The 26,786-nt window shown below is 41.3% G+C and overlaps 1 protein-coding gene across 6 annotated transcripts in view; it reads left to right on the top strand.

Moving 5' to 3' along the window:
* ST3GAL3 (ST3 beta-galactoside alpha-2,3-sialyltransferase 3) overlaps positions 1–26,786 on the top strand; it is a 205,250-nt gene that overhangs the window by 79,942 nt on the left and 98,522 nt on the right. For 5 of the 6 annotated variants that reach the window (XM_061345031.1, XM_061345033.1, XM_061345030.1 and 2 more), the window contains one exon: positions 2,059–2,151. In XM_061345031.1, the coding sequence (XP_061201015.1) occupies positions 2,059–2,151 (93 nt within the window). Of the gene's footprint in view, positions 1–2,058; positions 2,152–21,560; positions 22,620–26,786 lie in introns of those variants that run through there. The other variant, XM_061345035.1, reaches the window with a different exon arrangement.

Below are 26,786 nucleotides of genomic sequence, written 5' to 3'. Positions count from 1 at the left end.
CTACCTTAACCCAATTGGTGCTTTCACTGTAACTGTAGGAGCATGAGAATTGGGAGCTGGAATAATGTGCTTGGACCTGGATGATGTACAGGGGATTTGTCCCTTTGTGTCTTAACAGTCACGATAGCCCTGGCTGGCTTACCACAACAGCTTGCTGTGTGATCAGCATAGCCTTGGATTCCAGGCACAGTAATGGAGCTAGCAAGATGAAGCTATTTACTAGTGAAGCACTAAGAAAGTAATGTTGTTTGGTTTGGTGCATAGTTCTGTTGTAAGCAGCATTCAGGATTACAAATGAGGCTCAAACGTAAACTCTTGCAATGCTGTGCACCATGCTTTGGTAATTTGTTAGGCTGCCTTTAAAGGCAGACTGTACCTTCATTAAGACTGCTTCTTCCATGTGGAAATAAGAAACATAATCAAAGAAGCAGCAATATATGCAGGTATGTAGTAAGTACACTGTCATCAAAGGGGAGAGGCTTATTCATGCATTTCAGTTTTGTACACTTCTTTTTGTTACGGAGATGTGTACCTACAAACAGCAGTATGATTCTACAAAGTTGGCTTTGTTTGAAAAAGGTGTAGCTCTCCATGGGGTGCTTCATGCAGGATGTTTTGCAGTCTGGTTTATGAAATTGTGAGATGTGTAAATCTGGGGGGAAAAAAAGCCCACAAAATGAATATATGTGTCTAAAATGATGATAGCTTGGATAGCTTCACTTGGTGTATGGTTGACAGCAAGGCTGTATGCAGCTTTAGTCTTAATGTTTGGCTTTGAGTTATACCTATTACAGGCTTATTATTATAAGCATACTGGCAATGACAGTTTGTAATGTCTAATACAAAGAAATTAAACAAGATGTGTCCGAAGATGGGTTTAAAATACAGGTGCTGAATTCTAGTTCTGTGTAGTCTGCTGACTCAGTATGTGGCTAGAAGAAGGGAGATGAGCAAATGTTGAATGATGGCAGATACATTTGGCTTATGAGAAGTGTTCTGCCTCTGGCACTCTGGATCACGAACTTCATCACATCCAAGAAACGTTAACAGCTCGGCCCCTCGGGCTTTAGCAGCTCTGACTCTCTGTGGGTTTTGTAATTGACAGATCCACCATCAGTATGCGGTTGTGATTGGTGTTCTGTGCAGGTCCAATGCATGAGGGTTTCAGCCTACTATTCTTTTGCAGAAACACCATGATGGGCATCTGAGTGACATTTTAATTTGATAATGAAAGCACCATTAAATCAGAAAAGAGAGAAATGCCTGTGTTTGTGGCACAAGATACTTTGTGTGACCACTGAGGTCATTTGAGAAAGGCCTGCTGTTGAAATAGTTATACAAGTTTGCCAGCAATGACTCACTATGTGGTGGCTGCAGATAAATTCCAGTTGCTTTCTACTTGTTTTTGAAGATTTTGGTATTAGGGGTTTCTGTATGTTGCTTAAACAATAAAAATCCAGTAACACATTAGTTTATTTGATAAAGATGAAGATTTCCCATATTTCTTCATATCTGAAATGCTTCAACAAGTTGTGGTCTGTACACCCTGCTGTCCCTTTTGCCTGGATCAGAAGAAGATGCATTTTAGTATTAAAACCTTTTTTGTCAGCAATAGGCCTTTCCTTCCTCTTGCCGTTTCTGAAGAGATTCTGAGTCAGAACACAAGTGCAAGTCTTTGGAATTAAAACTTCTAGATGCTCATCTCTTAGATCCCTGCCCACAGCAGGGAGGTTGGAATTAGATGATCTTCAAGGTTGTTTCCAACCCAAACCGTTCTATGCTTTCTCATCTCACTCACTTAAAGTGTAGTTCAGATATCTTTAACCCATTTTTTTGTTAATCCTTTATTTTATTATCTTTATTATCTTTAATCTTTTATTTGTTTAATCCTTTGCTTGTTATTCTCCTGTGATGCTATATTGCAGCAAATAAACACCTGTGTTTGCTGTTATTCCTCACAGCTGTTTTTCATAGAAGTTAGAAGGAAAAAAAATTATGATGATTGCAAAAGCCAGTTCATAGCCAGCAGAGTTCCAACTCTTTACTTCTTTTTCACAGGCCTCCAGAATTGGCATCAAAGTATGCAAATTTCTCAGAGGGAATGTGCAAGCCTGGTTATGCATCAGCGCTCATGACTGTCATCTTCCCAAAGTAAGTAATTACTGGGTTTTTTTCCTCTCTTCCCCAGTGTCTTCTCAGCCTTCAGGGTGGGTGATCTACAGAGATTGTCTTGAAAAGTGTCAGTGCTCTCTCACTTGATTGGTTCAAGAGGAGACCACTGTTGAAAAACTGGACTCTTTCAGTGGTCAGTGGCAATGGCTTAATTGGATGTCAGTCTGACTAAGAGCTGTCTCAGAGTAGAGTTCCGTGTGTTGAATAGTAAAACAAATTGTATTGTTAGTGCATGATATAGATGTATGGTCAAGCTCCCTGCTGGTACCAGGTGATGCAGTCTTTAGGAAGCTTCTGTCATGAAGTGACAGATTAAATTATCTGGAGTAGTAAAGTGTGGTCTTTTTATATTTGGGAGAAGAGTGTGAAGTATCCATCTGGTGCCTGGAGACTTTGTGGTAGTGTTTTCCAAAGAGTCTAAAACATGTTATTAATGAGTTGTGCATCTTACTGTGTTGAGAAGTTATTGTTAGCTAGTTGCAGTACTGTTTAATAGGTCTCAGAAATGAGGAATGTAATCGTAAGAGATGAACCAAAACTTACCTTTAAATTTGGCTTGTAACTTTAGAGTCCAATGGAGCTTCTCCATTTGAAGGAGTTCGTAGGATTGCTGGAAGACAGTTCAGAAGGTAGATTGGCAAGAACATTACACTGTTGAAGCTCGAGGATCTTAGTTTGGTTCATCAAATGGAAAATTTGGCCAGATGATTGTTATGACCTTTGTACAAGCTTCTAATGCATGTGCGAAGATGTTCTAGTGCAGTGGCCTCTTTGGCAAATGAGGTTATGGACTTTTTAACACAGCTGGTACTTTTCTAGAAGATGTATTTTACTTCTTTTGATGAAGCAATTTCCATGACTTGCATATAGAGAGATTAGATTGAGTGACCATGGCCTTCAGCCAAGCCTGAAATTGTTATCTTTTTTCTTTGGTTTTGGGTTTGTTGTTTTTTTTTTTTTGTTTGTTTGTTTTACTAGCATGTTATCTGCAAACTTTAAAAATAAAAACCTGACGTTGCCTTGTAAGGAGCAGATATTACAGCCAGGTCTTAAAAACAAAACACTAAGTGTTGAAAACATGTTCTCCATCATGACTGTAAACAAAAAAATTATCAATATCATCTGTGAATTGTGAAACTCTGGGTAGAATGTAAATAAATACTAGAACTGAAGGTTGATACATTATTGTCCTCTTCTTTGAAGAACTTTGAGTGCTTTTAAATGTGTTTGTGTACATGCTAAATGTAAATAGTACAGGAGAGGAATATAAAGTAATCTGTTGTAAGATGTCTGAAGCTAAAGCCTTCCTTTCTGTATACAGCTGAATCCTAATTGTCCTTTTCAAGGCATGGCTGTTGGTACATATTGATTCTGCAGAGGTAAATGATACATGCTGAAGAAGGAAGACTGTTTAGTACAGTTATTAAGGCCAGAAAAAACCTCAACACATTGATAGTCCCTTATGCTGATTTGTTTCATGATGCAGGACAAGATATTTTCTTTCAGTAAGTTCATCACAGATCACAGACTAGTTAGCTTGATTTAAAGATTTCAGTTAATGGATAATCTCATAATAATGTGCTACATTATTCCAATGGATAAATGCATTATTGCAAAAATATTAATCTTTAATTTAAAATATATTTAAGACTTTGGCTTCAAGAAGCCAGCTGGAATCTGAGGTGTTACTTATTCTCTTCCTCCGTATCTAGTTACAGATCACTCTTCAGTCATCTCCCAGTAGCTAGCTGCATTGAACTAAGACCATGCAAGCAGGTTGTACTTGGCCTTAGTCTAACTAGGTGGTGGTTGTCTTGTTCATACATTTAAAAATTAATATTCATGGTTCTAAAGGGGATTTATAGTCAGTTGCTTCTCTAACATGAACCCTAAACATTATTAAGGTTGACAGTCTTTTTCAGGATGTCCTTTAATTCTTTATTAATTTAATTCAGTGTTGGACATTTCATTATTTTACCTAGGATTGATGTTAAGACTGGCAAACCAGTAGTTCTGCAAAGAACTCCATGTTAAATTTTAGATTCTTTCTCTTCTGAAACTTCTCTTAGTCTCCAGGAGTTATGTAAAGTTAATATTACCAAGCCACATAACAGCATTTAATATATTTAAAACACAAAGTCAAATTAGCTTGCCTGTTGATGTAAGGATTAAGCTGCACAATTTCTTTTATTCTGGCTTTTGGTTTCAGTTGTTCACATCATTAGGAAAGCATCATCTCTGTGTCTGACATTTTTCAGGCTTGGTCTTTGCCATAAAATGTGTGGTTTTGTTGTTTTTTTAATTATTTGGATAAAGTCGGTTTGGCTGTTTTCAAGCATGAATAAAATGAATAAATGTTTTCCCATTCTAAAGGTTCCTGACTTTTTACTGCAATTCTAAATGTAAATAGGCAAAATATGATGGAAATAGTTGAGATAGAATAAATATTTTTCAGAGGATGTAACTCTTCTTGGTAAGTGCTTCTTTAATGGTAAAAATGTGAGTTCAGTCTTTACCAAGCGCAAGGGAAGTGCTAAACAGATTGAAGAGCAATGCCATGAGAAATCTCAAAATGTGTTTGCTGGTAAGGAAATACCAAAAGGGCTTTTTTTTTCATGAGGTCCTCAGTTGGTCAGTTCTCGTTCTAGCAATGCCTTCATCAATAATCCTGGCTGGAAAAAATCCTAGGTTAAGTGTGCAGATGATGCACTTATTGGAGAGTACTAAATAAAGGACTGATTACTTATAGAGAACAATCTGGATTGCCTGATTTAAACGTCCTCAGTCCAACAAATTATATGTTAATACAGCCAATATGAAATAAGACATCTGGGAGGAACAAATGCAGATTATATCTTTATGATAGAAAATTGTCTTGGAAACAGACACAGGGAAAGCTTCTTGTAATCTCAACAAAATACTGTAGTGAAACGCTGTTTCAGCTTCACATGTGCGCACGCAAGCTGGGAAATTCTGTGTAGAGTACTGACTTAAAATTAAAAACCTCAGCCCCCCCAAACCCCACAACTTAAGACTTCTAGAATACTATGGCCGATTTTGATGGTGAAAGTCCAAGAAGGGAGGGGAATAGGAGATTGAAGAAAGCCACAAAAATGAACAAGGACTGGCTGAAACAGTAAAGTAAACAATGCTCCTAGAAATAAGTCATCTTTCTGAAGCAGGAGTTGTATCCAAATGAGGGGAATAGGAAAGAGCATTAACTTTGGCAAGTTAAATATAAACCATAATGAGGTAGGCCAAAAAAAATGTTGAGGAACAACTTTATAAAGACATTTAAAAAAATTAAAGCTTTGTGTCCAACTGTCAAAAGCAGAAGGCCTGCCAGAGATCCCAATGGGCTGATAGATGGTCATAATATTACATGTGGGCTAAGCAAAGGTAAAGCCATAGCAGAGAAGTTATTTGCATTGATGTTCACTTCAGAACAGTTCCCACATGGAGCCTTCGTTTCTGGGGGCAAGCTCTAGGGGAAGCTGACAGAAGGTTGATGTTTTGGAACAAATAGGCACAATGAATTGCTAGGAAAAGTTCTCACTTTGTGAAGAACTCGGTGGTGAAGTTGCCGAGTTACACACGGTTGTGTATAATCATTGCTTAATTTGGCCTTAGAATGGAAGCATGAAAAGCAGTAAACGTGTCAGGCTTTTCAAGAGGGGCCCATGGAGTGTCTGGGGAAACTGTAGACTAGTAGCGAGCCTGGTTTCTGTATTAGGCACCTCAGTAGAAACTTGAAAAAAAAGAATAGGATTAGTGTCCATTCACAGGAATAAAGGCAATGATAGAAAGGAGTCAAGTTGTCTTCTGCAGCAGGAAGCCCTACCCTGTAAATCTGCTCATGCTGTTTGAATGCCTGGATGAGCATTTGATAAAGGTGATTGAGCTAATACACTATGCCTGGATTTCTTTTTAAAAACCTAAACCAAATAACTAAAAAAGCCAACCAAGTTCTTAGTGTTTCATAGACTTCTGGGAAATTAAACTGGTTTAATCCTGTAGTGGTTAGGTAATGACTAGGTAAAGACTGGAAACTGTTTGGAAAAAAATAAGAAGACTGGACAGTACAGGGACATTACTCTTGGAGTCCTGCAAAGAATGTGTGCTGGGATCTCTGCTTTTCCAAGTGCTCATAAACTGTCTGGGATGGAGGATGAATAATAAAGAACTGACACATTTTTCCTGGTCACACGATCAAAAGCTGGCTGTGAGGAATGTCAGAGGGATCTCACAGTGCTAAGTAATGGGGCTACAGAATAGCAGGCCAGATTCAGTTCTCATAGATGTAAGGCAGTGTTTGTTGAGAAGCTTAATCTGGCAGCGTATTGGTGGACTTAGTTATGCCTTGAAAATGGAGAAAGAGATCTTGGAATTGCTGTGGAAGGTTCTGTGACTTACTGATCAGTGATGGCTAAAAGACTGTGGATATATTGGGGGATAAATACAAACCCCACTCCCCTCACCCCCAAGAATATATTATGACACTGTAAATTCCCATGCCTCTATCATCAATAGCACATCTAATTCTCTTCAAGTAATTCAGAAACAGATCTAGAAGAATTAGGTATATATAGTGGTAATAAAGACTGAACAAAACCATGGAGCTATTTCCATGCTCAGAAAGACTGAATAGACATGGGCTTTCCAGTCTGAGGTAGAGCAAGCAGAAGTGAATGGCATGGAGAGGACGTTTAAGTGATTGCTTCTCTCAGTACAAGATTTGGAAGTCTTAAATGTAAATATTGTGCACCAGGTTTAAAATAAAGAGGAGTGCTATTTCATGCTACTTCCAGTTACATTTTTCCAAGAATGAGTACCAGAATGGGCAAAAGATTAAAAAAAAAAGAAAAAAAAATACAGTCAGGTTCTATCGATTGTAAATATTTAGACACAGGCATGGAAATCTCAGAGTTACAGGAGGCTGGAACCTAAACAGATGTTGAGGGCAGAGCGTAGCATTAAATATTCCCCATTTCTTAGACTTCTTACTGAAATATTGGCCAATGGACACAGACATCAGGTACTGGACAAAATGGACATTTTGTCTAATCCGTTGTCCCCATGCCTGTGGTTTGATTTGTTTGTTTCTGAGTTTTTTAACTATTATGCCTTAAAGTTGAATTGGCATAGCTTCAGAAAAGCATGTTGTAATCTGAATCATGGTGGTGGCTCCCCCCCGAGAGGCATGGATGCATGATCTAAGTACTACATCTCACTGTAGGAGCTGCCTGGCTGGGCTTGCATCTGCTGCTCACTATAAATGAAGGAGTTACCTAATTTTTCACTTTCCAGGGCAATACAGTTCTGCCCCTTCCAACTCTCCCAGCAGTAGATAATGAATCAAAGTGCCTCAAGTATGGTTACTAGTTTTGGACTGATACAAAGAAAACTACAAGCGTGAAATGGCATCAGTAGGTCAGTGAATTGGACTACTATGTTCAATGAATTGGACTATTTTTAGTTGATCTGAGGTCACCTATAAGTCTGGAGCTAATGCCTTGACCTTTTTGTAGAAGGCACTAACTTGTGTTTGCAGTGGTAACACTGCAGTCTCCTGTGTGTCTGGCCTTGCTTTGGAAATGATGCTGCCTGTGTACAGTTCTTTCTATGCCCTATTCTTTATCAAATGAGAAGGGAGACCTCTGCCCACAGTTTGTGGCTGACATGCCAGCTTGGGACAGTTCAGCTACTGACAATTTTCCAACCGCAAGCTCTTGTAAGTTGGCAGCTAATAGCAGAAATTGGAGGGAGGAGGCAGTAAATAGAGAGAGAATGTCTGCAGTCTGCAGACTTGGGAGTATCTGTTTGGTAAAAGAGCATGGCAAAGAAGCATTAAAGAAAGATGTGAAGAGTATCTGAAAGGATTTCAGAATAAGGGGGAAAGAGAAAGTTCAGAATGCAACAGATCTGTACGTGGTGTGACCAAAACAGTGAATTTAACATTTGTGATTCACATACATAAGACTATTTTCAGCACCAAGGAAATGATTGTAGACATCCCTGTCTGGTCAGTTGGGGCTAAGAAATAGTCTTATATGAATCTCAAACTTCTTTAAGTCAGTTCAGAAACAAAATCAGTTTGGTTTGTTTGATTATTCTAGTGCAAACTTTCTATCAATTAGTAATTGGCATTTTTTTCACAGTCTATTTTTTCCCTTTTATCTTATTTTTCAGTACTGCAGCCTGCTCTCCACCTTGAGGAAAAGCAGCTCTTCCGTAAACTCTTCTGGGTTTATATTTTCATGCTGAATCATTTATTTGTAAAAGAAGTATTTGTTAAGCTTTGATATCAGCAGAGGATGCATGACACAGATTTGTGGCAGCCGTAGAAATTTCAGTGCCTTTCTCTCAAGTAATTCTTCTGTGGGTTTTTTTCCCTGATGTTTAGTTCTCCCTTGATAGTGTAGGTCATGGACTCCTGTGCGTCTCTTCACTTCTACAAGCCAGTTGGGCATAGCTGGAACAGCTCCAGAAGGCCTTTCCCTAGTCTGTACAGGGTAGACTTCTGTCTCCCTGATACTTGAGCTTGGCACATTATTTTTTGCCATTGCTGTCTTGCAAGTATAGTTTATGCAGCTCTTATACTTCAGGGAAAAAACCCTTCCACATTCTTACATGTAAATGGGGGATAGGGGCTTCAGGTGGAACTGGAGCTTTAGAAAGGGCTTTAGTAGGAGCCAGGATAATTTAAAAAAGGTCCCCTCATCCGAAATACTTCCCTATTTGTTTCCCTAATGCTTTCCAGGAAGCTGTGCCTCTTATAATAAGCACACAAGAGCATCTTTCCATTCCACACTTTCCTACTTTGTTACTTAGATATTCAGGAAAAAATATTTTTAAAAGAGAATTTTTAACCCTCTGCTTAGAACTGACTTTATTAATGTTTGGCTGTCTCAGTGCCTGTGAATCACTGCCATACCCAGTATGGGCTTGCACTGAAGTGACAGGGCATGAGCTTAGAGACTTTCAGCACAGGTGACGGCTGCTTCCTTTGTGATTAACTATTTAAGGAAAGCGGAGGAAGCTGAAGGATGGGAGCTTCGTGTGGTCTGTGGGAGCTCACTGAAGAAATAGGCTGGGTAATTAGTTTGCCACTGAGGATTGCTATGGGAATTCAGAACTATTCCCTGGTTGTAGCGTGATTCATCTGCTGCGTATTTTGCAGTGTCTTCAGGTGCAGTAGGTATTATCTCTTTAAGATCTATAACATTGTATATATACACTGAATTAATAACTGATAGTAGGGGGGATGTCATCTTCTAATTACATGTGTAATGTACATCTCATTTTGAAGTACACTGAAGTGGCTTATTTTGTTAATTTGAACTGTGAAAGTAGCTTGTGTCCAATGAAAGAGTGGACACTTCTCAAGGCTCCCAGGAAACTCAGGGTCCCTGGGTCCCAGCTGCTGCTGTGAGAAAGACTTTCTGCTTTCCTTCAGAATGAGACTGCTCCTGTTCTATGAACAGGGAGTGCTCAAATCCCTGTCCCTTCTTTAACTCTCCTGTTCTATGCTTGTGCATTCAAGAATAGTTTATGATAATGGCAGAGATAGTTTCAAGGCTCGAAGTTACATTTGATGTCCCAGTAACTGCTGTAATCACAGCTCTGTAAGGCAATTTGTACATGCCAGTGCCCAAAAGGGTGTTTGGAGGTGCTGGAGTGCTGCCCTGAAGTCCTTATCACAACTCCCCTCAGATCCTGTATCTTGCTCGTGCTGCCTGTCCCCACAGCAGACTAAGGAAATATTTGTTGTTGCATTACTGAGTTTTGAATTTGCAGGGACAAGTTGATGCAGGTGTACTGACTCCTGGTCAGTGCTCAACACCATTAGCTGCTCTCAGTTCCTTTGTTAACTCTGGCTAAAGGAGTTCAGGACTCAAAGGAAAGGGAAGGAGGGATGAAAGAGGAATCGATGGTGCGCTGGTCAGTTAAGCAATCAGTGTTTCCCATTTCTCCAAGCTGTTCAGTGCCTGGCTCATGCCAGGGGCATCAGAGCATGTCGCTGCTCACGTTTACCTCCTGTGTTTTGTAAAACCCAGGCTAAACAAACATGAGGCAAAACATGCACGCTCCTGAAATCGCTTCTGGTGTCTGGGCAGCACCTCCCTGTCCAGAGCTCCATGTCTTTTCCAGTAATACGTCTTCCCATGCAGCCAGCATTGTCACTGCTGGCAAAGGGACTGTTTTGCAGTGCTCTGCCCTTCTTTCCTTGTGATTTTTAGTAGTAGTGCCTTTTTTCTCCCTTATATGTTGGTTCTGGAGCAAAGATTTTCTCACTTTTTCACCTCTGCAGTTAAGTGTGTCAGGATATTATATACAATTCCGAGGCACTTACAAAGAGAATGGTTTTTAAATATATATAAATGTATATATATGTTTATATATGTACATAAACACTGAATTTGAGTGACAGAATTGTGTTGGAGTATATAACATGTATAATTCCTATGTTTGTTTTGTTGTTTTTGTCTTTATTGTTTCTTTTGAAAGGCTTAAATCTCTCACACGTATGCCTAAAGGTGAAAAGTATGTTATCTCAGAAAATATTTTGTCACAGCTGGCTGTACTTGAGTGAACATACAGCACAGTCTGTTAGGAGACATTTGATTTTAATGTTCAGACTAGGATTGTTGTCTGAGCTATTGTTGCTATCTATAACTGGGGCAATTGGATTGGCCTTCACAGCACCCAGACTGCTTCGATCCGTTCCACTTGCTTTGTCTGCAGGAGGAAGCTGGAATTAAGAGGCAATATTTGATAACTCATGTCCCAAGTATTGCAAACCTTTGGTACCAAAGTGGTGGTAACGAAGGCTCCGTTTAAAGTGTGGTTTAATAACTAATCTTTTCTATAACAGATTCCCTGTGTTCATTTTTTCTTCTCTAGAGAGAAGTGATCACGAGCATAATTTGAGAGGTGAGCAGATGAAACTGTACACAGAAGTTGACTGCTAGCTCTTAAATCTATAGCACCAATCAACCAGCGGCAGCTCGTACTTCGAAACAAACTTCAGTTTCTCCCTTCTGTGAGATCTGCCTGCCATTGCAGTCAGGCTGAAGTAGATGTGGCATAAGAGCAGTTTCAAAAAAGGCTCAGGTTCCACATCTCTATCCCCTTTTCTACATGGCACTGTTTGTTTCAGGAGTTCATGTTGCCACTTGTGCTACTCTGTTGCCTGAGCTAGCACAAATGCCTGTAGAGAGTGCAATAAACTGGGTAAGTAAAATAATCCTTATATCCAAACATGAGTTTTCCCACCCCCATCCATCTACTTGGGGGTTTGTGCAAGATTAGTTTTAATCCAAATCAGGTTACTGATACAATTTATGGAATTACCAAATCATTATAGAATCATAGAATAGTTAGGGTTGGAAAGAACCTTAAGATCATCTAGTTCCAACCCCCCTGCCATGGGAAAGGACAACTCACCAAGGCTTCGTCCAACCTGGCCTTGAACACTGCCAGGGATGGAGCATTCAGAACCTCCTTGGGCAACCCATTCCAGTGCCTCACCACCCTAACAGGAAAGGATTTCTTCCATATATCCAATTTAAGCTTCTCCTGTTTAAGTTTTAACCCATTACCCCTTGTCCTATCACTACAGTCCCTAATGAAGAGTCCCTCCCCAGTATCCCTATAGGCCCTCTTCAGATACTGGAAGGCTGCTATGAGGTCTCCACGCAGCCTTCTCTTCTCCAGGCTGAACAGTCCCAACTTTCTCAGCCTGTCTTCATACAGGAGGTGCTCCAGCCCCCTGATCATTCTCGTGGCCTCCTCTGGACTTGTTCCAACAGTTCCATGTCCTTTTTATGTTGAGGACACCAGAACTGCACACAGTACTCCAGGTGAGGTCTCATGAGAGCAGAGTAGAGGGGCAGGACCACAGTGCAGCTTGGGAAGCTTGGAAATGAAGAGCTACGTTGATGGGACTGTAAAAACTCTGTAAACCAGTCTGGGCACCAGGACAGAGGTATGGGGAGCTGTTGCTCAGGAGGTAGGGATCTGGTTTGACCTTCAATTCATGGAGGTTATTCTCCCTGTTTGATATTGACTTTTTAACCTTTGGGGAAAAAAAAAAGTGTGAAGTAGTACGTGCAGTTTCCATGTGCTGATCACGACATTCTACATCAGAGCTATTTTTGGAGCTGAAATCTTTCACGCTCAACATCTCTCAAGAGTTGAAAAAGTATGTGAATGCATGTGATGTGCAGGCTTTGTGGCTGAAAAGTTTGTCTTCAGATTCCTTTTCGTGACTTCTGAACTAAATGAGACTGTTAGATGAAAGCTGGAATTACAGGCACATGGACCTTACTGAGCGTGTGCTTTTCTGGCTTCAAAAAAGATGCAGAGCATATGTACTGTCACTTCAGTATGAGTACTCTGCATGCTAGAGTACAGGGCAGGGGGGTTGATCTTGCTTTTCTGTTTGTTTTCCAGAATACTGCAGTTATTTCTAAATCATGATTTTTTACCAACAAAAAGAGGCAGCTTTTCAAATGTACAAATAAATTACCATACTTGCTGAAGGAGCTGGCAAATGAAGTTGCTAAGCCACTGGCCATCATATTTGAAAAATCATGGCAGTCAGGTGAAGTTCCCAATGACTGGAAAAAGGGAAATATAACCCCCATTTTCAAGAAGGGGAAAATGGATGACCCGGGGAATTACAGACCAGTCAGTCTCACCTCTGTGCCTGGCAAAATCTGGGAGCAGGTTCTCCTGGAAGGCATGCTAAGGCACATGAAAAACAACAGGGTGCTTGGTGACAGCCAGCATGGCTTCACCAAGGGGAAATCCTGCCTGACCAATTTGGTGGCCTTCTGTGATGGGGCTACAGAACTGATGGACAGCGGTAGAGCAGCTGATGTCATCTACCTGCGTTCAACACTGTCCCACACGACATCCTTGTCTCTAAATTGGAGAGACATCAATTTGATAGATGGACCACTTGCTGGATAAAGAACTGTCTACATGGCCACAATGTCCAGCTGGAGACCAGTAACGAGTGGTGTCCCTCAGGGATCAGTGTTGGGACCGGTCTTGTTTAAGATCTTCGCTGCTGACATGGACAGTGGGATTGAGTGCGCCCTCAGCAAGTTTGCCGATGACACCAAGCTGTGTGGTTCAGTTGATCCGCTGGAGGGAAGGAATGCCATCCAGAGGGACCTTGACATGCTTGTGAGGTGGGCTGATGCCAACCTCATGAAGTTTAACCATGCCAAGTGCAAGGTCCTGCACCTGGGTCGGAGCAATTCCAGGTACAGCTACAGGCTGGGCAGAGAAGAGATTCAGAGCAGCCCTGCGGAGAAGGACTTGGGGGTGCTGGTCCATGAGAAAATGAACATGAGCCAGCTGCAGTGTGCGCTTGCAGCCCAGAAAGCCAACCGTATCCTGGGCTGCATCAAAGGAGCGTGACCAGCAGGTCAAAGGAGGTGATCCTGCCCCTTTATTCTGCTCTCGTGAGACCTCACTTGGAGTATTGTGTGCAGTTCTGGTGTCTTCAACATAAAAAGGACATGGATCTGTTGGAACAAGTCCAGAGGAGGGCCATGAGGATGTTCAGGGGACTGGAGCACCTCCCATATGAAGATAGGCTGAGAAAGTTGGGGCTGTTCAGCCTGGAGAAGAGAAGGCTGCGTGGAGACCTCATAGCAGCCTTCCAGTATCTGAAGGGGGCCTATAGGGATGCTGGGGAGGGACTCTTCATTAGGGACTGTAGTGACAGGACAAGGGGTAGTTGGTTAAAACTTAAACAGGGGAAGTTTAGATTGGATATAAGGAAGAAATTCTATCCTGTCAAGGTGGTGAGGCACTGGAGTGGGTTGCCCAAGGAGGTTGTGAATGCTCCATCCCTGGCAGTGTTCAAGGCCAGGTTGGACAAAGCCTTGGTGAGGTGTCCCTGTCCCTGGCAAGGGGGGTTGGAACTAGATGATCTTAAGGTTCTTTGCAACCCTAACTATTCTATGATTCTGTAATGATTTTTTAATTCCATAAACTGTATCAGTAAACTGATTTGGATTTAAAATAATCTTGCATAAACCAAGTAGATGGATGGGGTTGGGAAAACTCATGTCTCTGCCCATGGCAGGGGGGTTGGAACTAGATGATCTTAAGGTCTTTTCCAACCGTAACTATTCTATGATTTCTTTCTTCTACCTTTCCCTGCTCCTCTGTCACTGTCACACTTTGTTCTATTACTGAAACGTTTCAGGAGTGTTAGTGCATGCAGATGATGTCACTGAGCCAACGTACATCAGCAAGTTTGAAATTTATGTAAGATTATTTAGGCCAAATAAGAAAAAGTCTGGGGAACCCTCCAACACTACATTAGGCAAATGAAGGTAAAAACTGGAAGGATTACAGATTCCCTCTGTAGCCACGTGAAAAGTCTTTTGAGAATGTTGTTCAGATAATACTGTATTCTGCTGCAGTGTTAAGTAGCATAAGCTCCATTGGCAATTCTTGGTAGTTTTTGCTATAATTCTGAGCTAACTGTGTAGCAAAGTAAAATAAATTAACTGCTAAATACTACAGAAAGCAATGCTGTAACTGTTGTAATAATGCCAGGGATCAGAATAGCTTGATGAGGTTGCTGTAGTTTCCCAAGGTCTCTCGCTCACTGGTTCAGTGCAACTCAGATCACTTGTCACGTAGGAAACCAAGGCAAGAGCGCTGCCACATATTGCAGAAAGGCTGCCTGCAATAGAATGGCATATTTCGCTAGTATTACTCACTGTGGTTTTTAATTCTGCTTCTATTTTACTAGATTCTGAAAATGGATGCATTCAATTCAAACAAAAAGAATTGTTTAATTTTTGTGTAATCTCTCATACCTTTAAGAATGATCACGTCTTTTTTTTCTTCTGAAGCATTTTGAGTCATTGATTTACTTGCACAGCAACTTTTGGTATGTAAGTCAGATCTGTAGCTTACCTCACTGTCCAGCTTGCAAACCAGGAAAATTGTGGCCAGCTTTCTTATGAGACATTTTCATTGAGATTTTCCTGAAAATCATTGCGTCTGCCATGCTGATTTGTTCTCACTTAAACTTAAGTTAAACTTAAGCTTAAACAACCGCTGTGAACTTCAGAATTGTGTATGTTTCAAACAACACATCTTGTCCTGTTCTTGGAAAAAAATGATAAAAAAAGACTTGAGGTTTACATGGTTTCCTCTTTCTAAATAGCTATTTGTGTCACACCAATTTTAGCATGTTTCTAACCTGTTTATCAGCTGTACCAGCCTAGGTTCATGTTTACACCTAGGAACAGACATAGAATTGCACTGCTGAAAGTGATGTCAGTGTGATGAAGAGATTCCTGAGAAATGATTTCATTTGTCTAGGAATGAAACAGATTAAAATATCTGTGACCTTCTGTGGTGTCCCAGAGAGCCTGAAACCAGAAGAATATATAAATATGCAGTGCACAAATCCACAGTGCTTTACCTATTGCCCTTCTAAATAAAAAGATGTATGAACATCTGCTTTTACTTTGGGCCTGCCTCTCTTATGGAATCTCTGCTGTACCAGAAATGTTCATTTCTGGCCTAGAATCTTTCATCTTCCTTTTTATTACAGAAGTTTACACTGAGAGCAAAGAGTGGCCAATGGATGAGCTAGTCCAAATGAGAGCAGTTTCCATGTCTGCTTCAGGAAAGGTTGGAATAGGGCTAAGTCACCTAAAAATGACAAGCAAGTGAAACCTGTTTGGGTACAATGGCTTTTCCTGTCCCTGCAACCATCACTGGGGTCTGAGATGAGCACTGCTGGCCCCAAACCTGCAGCATGAGCAAGTCCATAGGACAGCAGCTGTTGTGGCAAGAGAATCTCCAGCTCCAGTTGGTGAGAAAACACCAACTTTGGAATGGTCTCAGGGATGTTCAAAGCCACACCGCATGCTTCACCAGGCAGTGAATTAGGGATAAGTAACACAGCATATATCTGTTCTGCAAGTTTTGTTTATACTTTTAAGAACTTGTTTGTAAATGTGTAACCTGATGGGTATGTATTTAAAGCTACAGTATACAGCTTCAAGCAGCCTTAATGTAACCTGTGGCAAAACAGGCAACTCCTTAGAGCCAGTGGTGGCTGGCTCTTTTTGCTTTTGATTTGTTTCATAAACAGTGTCTATGAAGTTTAGGCATCTGCAGAGCACGATGCTGCTCCCAAGGCCTTGATTCAGCAGGCTAGCACGCAGCCTGTCATCGCTGGACTTATTCCTGCTGCTCTTGAAATGTTAAGAAAAGATGTCTGTAACTTGAAGTATGCTTACACATCCTGGTTTAAGCAAAGAAAACTAAAATAGGAAACCCACAGATTTTCTGGTTTTTGCCCTTGTTGGGGATTTTAGTCAGCACATGTACAAGGCATTTCTTCTTTGGACAGATCAGATCTCCTGAGTAATAATAACTATTTCTGGAACAACAGGATACTGAACAGTTTATAAACACTAGGCTTGTTTACTTCTGCTCTGTGACTGCTCATTTCACATAGGGGTTTCCTCATTTGACAAGGGTAAAGAAAGTTGGCTGAGTAGACACATCTGTAAAGATGTAGTCGGCTTTGCTCTGCCATGGTGTCCTGGCAGCAGATCTCTCCTGTCAAGCCAGCAAAATTTTCCACCTGTGTTCAGTAAGGAAGGTATTTTTGCAGTTGCATCGTATTTTGGACGAGGAAAGGAGTAACTGCTTCACTCCTCCCAGGTCTGGCACCTGCCGCTCATGGGGGTTGTGCATGTGAAGTGTTAATCTCCTCTGGCTCTTCTCTGCAAAGCAGATTCTTCATTCTTCAGTACTGCGTTACTAGGATTTGCTATAGCTGGGGGACTCCTAAACCTTGTCCAGACAGGAAATGAGAGGAAATAATGATAATAGTTTGGGTGTTTGGGTTGTTGGGTTTTTTTTCTCTTTGTATTAATAGGACTTGATTTCCAGTGTTCTGCCATCTCCTGTGGGTTGTTGGACAGAAAACAGAGGGGAAGCAACGCTTCATCCTGCATCATTAGCTGCCAGACATTGTACCCTCAGAGGAGGAGGAACAGTGATGGTTCCAGGCCATCAGGAGGAAGAGGAGAGAAATCCTGTGAAACAAGTCATGCCTGAAGTGTTCCAAGATACAGACTAATTCACTTAGAAATTCAGAGCTGTGTGAGATTTGCAGTGCTAGCTGTTGCACATTCTGTTTCCATCTGACGACTGGCTGTGAGATGATGAACTGCTGAGATGTTTTGACAGATACCAGTCAGAGGGATGGTTTTGACAGATTTTTTTATTTTTTTTTAATGATTAATGTCGCTCTAAGCAGTTGTTTTTGTTTTTATGTGTTTGTTTTCATTCATCTCCTATTTATTTCCTTTTGCAGCAGTTGCCCGTCTTACAATAATGAGATACAGGAAGCTGAAATCAGTCTCAATTAGTGAGGCTGCTGTAAATATTTTAACTGACAGAGCTGTCTTCATTCAGTTAAGATCTCAAAATATTTGAACGCTGCTTTATGATAAACAGAAGATCAAGTAATTCAAATAAAGTGATACTAGGAGGGCAGTTGAGATAATCCTGTCTTTAGCTGATCTAAAGAAATTGTGCTCTCTGAAGATGCAAGAACTCTGATAAAAGAAGAGAGGTGAGAAGCATGAGAGGAAATGGAAGAACAGGTTCCCACAGACAAAATCGTTTATTACTAGGTCTAAATGTATTTAACAAAGTTGTCTGGCCCCTCTAGAAGTGTACAAGGCATTGCTGCCTGCAGTTCTTAATTTAATACTGATCTGAGTTGCCTGTATCTGAAGAGAGTGAAGCAGCCATCACTGATGAGCCTTTCTGCCTTGGTAGGGGAGAGGACCCCATAGCATCCAAGAAATCTGGCCTGGGATGAGCCCTCAACAGCTTGTTCACAATGACTTCTCTGCAGCTGTTGAGGAGTAAAAAAAATAAGGGGAAAATCAGTGTTAAGTACCAGGGCACTTAAGGTTTTTCTAGAATTGTGGGACTTTCTCGCTTCTGCAAGTGTTTTTTTATCATGGCACTGAATCTCAGCCACTGCTAAGTTTCTTCCTAATACCTAAGACCTGGCTTGTAAGCCCATCTAAAGAGAAGCACAGGAGTGGAGTTTCCAAACTTGTCCTGCTTTGCAGGTGTTGAGAGGGTTTGTCTGATACATACTTTCATGTTGGATTACTTTTTTTTTTTGTAGATTACAATGTACCTTTCTGCTTGTCAGACCACTAAGCAATATCGAAAAAAACAAACCAGCCAACCAAGCAAAACCCAGCATGATTTCTCCACCAAATCACAGTTTAAGTTCTTGAACAGCAGCTTGCAAATAGATACAAACCCAAAAAGCATGAATTCAACCAAAAGCAAACTTGTGAATATACCTGTCATCGATTATTTCATCAGCTGCTAGCAGATTTGGGAGGCTTGTCTTGACTGTGGAAGTCAAGTGCCAACTCTACAGTAGTCTGACTCCATAATGCTGCTTTTCACAGCAGTCCTAGGGAGGAAAATGCTTGTTCCCTGTCCCAACCTTCCAGGGTTTGCTCCGTGCCAAACAGAGCTTGTTTCTTTCTCATGCAAGAGAATTGCTTCCCTCCCTCTCTCTCCCCTGTTTGTCCTCAAAGCATTCTTCTTGTCTCCATTTGCCTTTCCATGTGGATGAAGCACACAGATTGTGTAGGACATGGCCCTTCTTTACCCTGCTTGGACTATATTCCTATTTACTTATAAATAAAATAGTAACCTTTGGTATTCACAGTGTTCTTAAGTCTTCTACGGCACTTCATAAATCCTGTGTCAGGAAGCATGTTTAGTGTGCATACATCCTAGTTGTACTGCTTCCTAGCCGAGCTTAGCTGTCTGTAGACTTCCCAAAGCACAGTAATGTTACAGATAAGAACCTGAGACAGGTCTCTCAACTTTTTGGGGGAAGTTTTGGATTTTCAGCTAACTTGTTTTGAAACAGCTGGTTCTAGATCAGAGAATCATAGAATAGTTAGGGTTGGAAAGGACCTTAAGAACATTCAGTTCCAGCCCCCCTGCCATGGGCAGGGACACCTCGCCCTAAACCATATCACCCAAGGCCTTGTCCAACCTGGCTTTGAACACTGCCAGGGATGGAGCATTCACAACCTCCTTGGGCAACCTATTCCAGTGCCTCACCACCCTAACAGGAAAGAATTTTCTCCTTATATCCAATCTAAACTTCCCCTATTGAAGTTTTAACCCATTACCCTTTGTCCTATCATTACCTAATGAAGAGTCCATCCCCAGCATCCCTATAGGCCCCCTTCAGATACTGGAAGGCTGCTATTATGTCTCCACGCAGCCTTCTCTTCTCCAGGCTGAACAGCCTCAACTTTCTCAGACGATCTTCATATGGGAGGTGCTCCAGTCCCCTGACCATCCTTGTGGCCCTCTTCTGGACTTGTTCCAGCAGTTCCATGTCCTTTTTATGTTGAGGACACCAGAACTGCACACAGTGCTCCAGGTGAGGTCTCACAAGAGCAGAATAAAGGGGCAGGATCACCTCCTTCGACCTGCTGGTCACGCTTCTTTTGATGCAGCCCAGGATACGGCTGGCTTTCTGGGCTGCAAGCGCACACTGCAGCTGGCTCATGTTCATTTTCTCATGGACCAGCACCCCCAAGTCCTTCTCTGCAGGGCTGCTCTGAATCTCTTCTCTGCCCAGCCTGTAGCTGTGCCTGGGATTGCTCCGACCCAGGTGTAGGACCTTGCACTTGTCATGGTTAAACTTCATGAGGTTCGCATCAGCCCACCTCACAAGCGTGTCCAGGTCCCTCTGGATGGCATTCCTTCCCTCCAGCGTATCAACTGAACCACACAGCTTGGTGTCATCAGCAAACTTGCTGAGGGCGCACTCAGTCCCACTGTCGAATAGATATCATGTGCCTACTCAAACCTTAGGTCAAAACTGATATAAGACGGCCTAAAAAAGTTGAAAGTCATTGGAACTGCCTAGAAGTTGAAAATAGCAGGACTAGGTTTATCAGAAAGTGAAGTAACTGAATGGTGCACAGGTAGCTTTTACATTTACATTTGAAAACAGGCATCTTAGAAGAGGGGTGATAAAAAGAAAGGATGTTACAAGGCATAGACTAGAGTTTATTCTGTGTGTACATTGTATATTTCTACCTTTGTGTCTAAAAACTTGAGTATGTATCAGGTTTGACAGATTCTTACTTCACAAATTCTTTAATTTTAGGAAACAAGGAGGAATGGGATGGGATGGGCAGACTTGGAGGCAGCATATAACATGTGCTGGTAGACCAGAGGGTTCTTCTAGCTCTCTGGGGCATTTTAATAGAGAACGAGGGTTTGGGAGGGAGTACTTTGGTGATTTGTAGGGGATCAGTGCAAAGCTTTCCCTCCCAGGTCCTGGAAGCTCTCTCAATTCCTTCTGGCAGGTACAAACTGGTGGGCTTCCAGTAAGGGTCACTCAAAAAAGACCCCAAAGTTCACATCACTCCTGAAGCATGACAGCCACGTTTACTGTGCTGAAACGAAATGAGCTTATTTGTTTCCCAGGGGACTTAATTGCTTGTGGTTTACTATAGAGACTATTTGGTGCCCTGTTCTGAAAACTGTTTGTTCCAGACAGCATGTTTTAGAATATGTTTGTATGTGCTCACAAATTTTTCAGTTTGGGGTTGGTTGGTTTTTTTTTTTTTCCTTATTTTTTTATTTGAAAAAGGTCACTTTGGGTTTAGGCAAGTTTAGAGAGCTGCAACAGCTAAAGAGATACAAGAAATTCAAACAAATCCTGAAGGTGGTTGGTCTGTGGGATTCTTTTCAGCTTTTCAGTCTGAACTTCCCTAAATTTGCCAAATCACCAAACATTTGCATTTGTACTCTAAGACCTTCCCTGCTTTATTGCCTGCAGTTGCATTAGAACTTTCCAGGTTTTCTTAAATTACAGTATTTCATTAAAATTATCCTTGTAGCATTGCCTCATTTTCTTCATGCTGTGTCCTGTCATTCTGACCTAAGCATGTTTCTCAAATTCCAGAGCTAAAGTAACTACTGCCATTGTGTAGTCCTCTCTGCTGCTTAGATTTGTGTTGCCTTTCCCTTATCTGTCTAAATGAATGACAGACTTTTTTGCATGGGCTGGTCAGTGGTTTTATGCTGCATAACACAATAGAACCTCCGTTTTGGTGGCCAGGCTCTGCTGTGATTAGCGTTGTGAGTAACATTCCTGGTGGCTACTGGATTATTCTGCTGGCAAAAGATTATTCTGCCCTTTCTGTGCTGAGTCTTTCTGCTTGTTCTGCAGTTATGCATGCTCTCCTCTTTGGGCAGCTCTGAGGTTATGAACCACTGCTTTATCTATCCTTTTCCTTCCTTTTCTACAGGATAAAGTCTTCTATTTGTGCTGTAGGCCACCATGCCTCCCGCTGTGCTGTGATACTATAATGTGATACTACAAGTATGAAAACATTTGTCAGCTCGTTCTGGTGAACCACTGTTCATGATTTCTGTTACTGTCTGCCTGTGAACCTGTAGGAACTGTTTGGCAGCTGGATGATAATGATCTTCCTTTAACATCTGATGTGGTGCCATGTTTTTTGTGTTTGGAATGTACACTGGAAGCGGCAGAAATGAGTTTTGGCTGGAACTTCAGTGCAATCTTGCAGGCAGTAAATAACAAAGACTTTAACAGGAAAAGCGAACCCAAACACTTTGTGTTCTGGGTTGGCTTATATGAATCAGCAAGTCCTGCATCTGTGTTGCTAAATAACAAGATCCGATTGCTAAATGTAACCCAAATAGCATATCCATGTAGAGGCATAACCCATGGGATTCTGCTCTAAACCTGATCTACAAAAAACATCAAGCTGCCTCCTCTTCACATAGCTGAGCCCTGAGCTGGGACTTTCTCTTTTAGTATTATTACAGTAATGTGCTTCTTTCTCCCCTTGTTTACACTTCTGTTGCTCCTTTTAGTCTCTTGTAAAACTGCTGTTAAGTTCATCCTCCTCATTTGTCATGCTTTCAGTGACAAGATCTGCCTCTTTTGTCTGACTTTCTGCTTTCCACTCTATTAAATTCCGGCTTATTGGCCTCTGCGAGACTCTGCAGACAGTTACTGCCAACCACTGAACTGTTTGCTGAGTTAAAGGAAAAATCTTTCTGTCTTTCCAAGCAAATCTAGGAACAGTTTGACAGCTCATGCAAGCTGTTTGCAAGCCTATGGTGGATTTAATTACAAAGATAAATTATTAGTTGATACTTTCCTGTAAAATAGTCAGAATTATTTAATCCTTGTATGTGGGTACCTGGGAGTAGAGAGAAAAACAAGATGAGGCAGAAGAGAGCTCATCTGTCTGGCAGAAGGAAAAGAAACTCGATTTGAATTGCATACTCTTTTTTTGCCAGATGTTTCCACAAACTACCCTGCGAGTTTGAAAGTGGTAAGTTTGAACAGCATGTTATGTAGTGCATATGCTAGGCATGAAATGGTGGAGATGAACCTGCCTTTGGAAGGATGAGGCTCAGCTCAGATGCCTCATGGGTAGCTTTTTTCTCTCTGACATGGCTCTACTGCTGTTGGGACCAAGCTCCCACCTCAGCGTGGCACGGTGCTGTATGTGCTTACCAAGCTTGTTTTGGCAGTAGGTTGAGGTCTTTGCACAATGTGTCAGTAAGGTCTCTAACCTCGAGGTAGGGTACAGTATCCATTGTTTTTTATGTTGTATTTCTCAGGTGTGTTCATTAATTTGAGGGAGGTGAAGTCTGGCTAACTCATTGTGACCATGCTGAAGGCAGCTCTGGGCATTGCAGTAGAGGAAACGCGCATTTTAGTAACAAATAACGGAAATGCATAAAAATAATGGAAATCATTGTAAAGTGACCATGGTGCTAATGTAATAGAGGCTATAAGTATTTAGGATAAGCCCCATGAGAAATTTCTGAATGTTGACTCCTTTGCTGTTTTTTGCTATTTCTTTTTACAGTTTTAATTTACAGGTGCTCTGAATTATGTTGATGAGGAGGGAAGAGAAGCTCTTACTTTGTCTTTCAATTTTCAGACAACTGGCAAAGAGAAGGAGCTTTCCTCTCACCCGTGTTGGTTAAGCATAGTGGTTTAGTCCTCTAGTTTGTAACTAGGCAGAAAATGAAAAGATTAATAATGAGAATCTGGTTTGTCAGTGTTTTCTGCAGTGCTTGTTTGTACCGTCTTGAGTAATTGATGCAACTGAATTTACTATCTTGGTTTGTTCACAGTAAGGGTGTAATAAAAAAGCCAAAGTCCAGTCGTTATGTCTGTAGCTTGGTATCTGGAAGACTGAAGGGAAAACTAGAATAATGCAATTACCATCATAAGAGCTTCGCCTGCTGGGACCTGTGCCACAGAAAAGTATAGATTCCTTTTCGTTTCTTTCTGAAGGAGTTTATCTCCTGCAGGTGCTGTAAAAAGCAGCTATAGAAGGAAGGAAGCCAGCTGGGGTACCAGAACAACATTCAAAATGTGTGTGTCACACACTTGCAGGCAGTAGGAATTATGTACGAAAATAAGCATTAGCAGAGCGATGTGGAAGCAGTCAGTATATTTTGTAGTAGACATTTAATAGTCCATTAGTACTTCTGGTGACATTTCCGTAATGTCTAAGGCACTTATTAAAAGCACATCCATTCTGGATTATGTTTCAAAAAGGAGGCATTTGTGGCCATAGATCCCCCACTGCAATTTAATATTAATGTTAGTTTTTAAATTTATTTTAAAAAGAAAGAGAAGAATGTACTCGAGGAGGCATTGCTCTGTGCATGATGTGCACAGCAAACTGTTGTGGAATTAATGTGCTAGGAAAAAATGCATAGAAATATTTTAACAAGCTGACAATGGTTTCTTTCGTGATTGGTTTCAAATCTAACTTTAAACCAGCGTTTCCAAAGTTTAGCCTTTAGCCAAGTTTTATGTACCTTAAAGTCTGATTTATTGGTTTTTTTAGCTATATATGCTACAGGGCTGTAAGAGTTGAATGCATTCAGTACCTCTGAAATCCAGATCAAAGTTTTTTAGACTTATTTTAGTTAAATTGACTTAGAAAACTGAACTCTGAGTATCGTATTTTGGAAATGTTGTCCTCAATCACTGGAAGTTACTAAAGCACAAAATTTAATGTTGAGATGGAAAGGCATCCTTCATGCTGCCTGTCCCTTCAAATGGTGTAGCAGGGTAATGGTTGAACTGTTCTGATAAAGCTTATCTCAGAATGATTTCTGAGTCAGTGTTGTTGCAGGACTGTTGAAAACAGACTGAGAAAGTTACAGATGGCTTAGGAATAAATGTAACAGGCTTGGTGCCTACTTCACAAGCAGGCAAAGGATTAGCTTCAGCTTTATTTCTTCCTTCATTCAGATAGAGAAAGATAATGAAGTAAGGGCTAAGCAAACTAAGGTGCTTCCAGAAGAAGATAACAGGGCTTGCTCTAGGGTGGCTGTTGGGTACAGAAGGGGCAAATCTCTGGATAAGGGGCAGTTCTGTGCCCTATGAATTACAGTAGTAGCAGTGGTTCATGGGTTTGATGGCCTTTGCTAAATCACTGGAACGTGGTGTTCGTGTTGTCAGGAACCCTGGCCTCATCAGGATTCTGCCTGGGATTGTAACATGCTAAGTCAGCAACCCACTTTTTGAATGTCCACAGGCAGTTTAATACCTGGGAGGCTCTGGCCTCAAAAACCTTTTTGGATTCAGGCTTTGATAGTACTTCTGGAGAATAAAACCTGCCATCTAGCTGCCAGCGTAACCCAAGAGCTATTACTTCTTTTCTCCAGTCTCTTGCTTAATATCTTTTGTCAGATCAGTTGGCTCGATGTAGAAATGAAACCTCAGATCAGATAAACCTAAGTCCTATTGCTCTCATGGTGTATATGGATTCAGGAAATGTCCTGCTGGCAAACATAGCTCATGAGTACAAATTATGAAACATGATCATATGTCTGAGCTGCATCATTTACAAGCTTCAGACCTCTCTGCTACATGTTTCATAAGGTTTATTGGGAGCTACAGCTTATAGAGGAATTGACGGTGAAGCAGCTTCCCTATTAGTACTTGTTAGTTGTGTAAGTTTATAGCAGTTCTTAAGTTGCACAGTTTTTGTAGTTTGTCAGAGGTTTGTGCTGAGAAGTAGCTTTAAAATAAAAAAACCCAAGGAAACATTAGGGAGATGTAGTTGTCTCTTTTACTGTCTATTGCCTTTACAGCACAACATTTTGCAGCAATGCCATAATGTGCACACTTTCTGGATGAGCTGGATTTTCTTGTTCTTTTAATCTCTGCTCTATCACTGTCCTTTTGCCCTTGCCTGCAGCAGCACTGCTGGCTGTATGATAGTTCTGACTCCCCCAGCACAGTTCCCTGTTGTGTCACAGAGCTCTTGTGTTAATTTATTTATCACTTAAACTTTGAAGGTGTTAAATGGTGTGGGCAGACATTGGGCATTTGCATACTTAGGAAACCTTTGACTAAACTGCAAATATTGACTCACACTTTCCCATTTTGGTTAATTGATTTCTCTTCTTCAGCATCAACTGAAAGCAGTAGTTCATTGCTTTCTTTATGTCTATTCTGCGGGAGGCACTGAATTTGGAGGGCGCCCTCAGTTCAGAGTCCAGGGATTTACACTTAAACATATAGAATCATAGAATCATAGAATCGTTTGGGTTGGAAAGGACCTTAAGATCATCAAGATCCAACCCCCCTGCCATGGTCCCAGACACCTCATGCTAAACCATGTCACCCAAGACTCCATCCAGCCTGGCCTTGAACACTGCCAGGGATGGAGCATTCATGACTTCCTTGGGCAACCCATTCCATTGCCTCACCACCCTAACAGTAAAGAACTTCTTCCTTATATCTAACCTGAACCTCCCCTGTTTAAGTTTGAACTCATAACCCCTTGTCCTATCACTACAGTCCCTAACGAAGAGTCCCTCCCTAACATTCCTATAGCCCCCCCTTCAGATACTGGAAGGCTGCTATGAGGTCTCCACGCAGCCTTCTCTTCTCCAGGCTGAACAGCCCCAACTTTTTCAGCCTATCTGCATATAGGAGGTGCTCCAGTCCCCTGATCATCCTTGTGGCCCTCCTTTGGACTTGTTCCAACTGTTCCATGTCCTTTTTATGTTGAGGACACCAGAACTGGACACAGAACTCCAGGTGAGGTCTCACGAGAGCAGAGTAGATTTGCCAAATTATCCCTCTGTATTTTATGCCAGGTAGATATGCCCATTAACAACGGGATGACATTAAAGCTCCAGTTTACAGTTTTGTTGAGTGGCAAATTTAAGCTGTGATTTCCAGAGAACGAAATCCTGTAGTCGTACACATTAATCCAGTTTTCACAAGCTCCGTCTGGCCAAGCATTAGGTCAGTGGAATAGCTACTAGTATTAATCAAGTTAAATGTCCTTTTTCTGTTTTGTAATCTTATCACTTGATTAGGCTGATTGAGGTCAGCAAGACTTACAGCATTTGTATGAAATGGAGCTTTAGCAGACCCTTGTTCTAAGATTCAACCTGAATTAAGAATTGAGCTTTTGCAACTTTAGTGTTCCTTGCTTTGTGGGGAAAAGGAT

The sequence above is a fragment of the Neopsephotus bourkii genome, unplaced genomic scaffold (assembly GCF_033783945.1).
Source record: "Neopsephotus bourkii isolate Nb327-2 ecotype Australia unplaced genomic scaffold, CSIRO-AGI_Nbou_v1 NB_234, whole genome shotgun sequence".
NCBI classification, from domain to species: domain Eukaryota; kingdom Metazoa; phylum Chordata; class Aves; order Psittaciformes; family Psittacidae; genus Neopsephotus; species Neopsephotus bourkii.
Note: the sequence above shows the minus strand (reverse complement) of the source record. Positions and strands in the feature narration are given on the sequence as shown.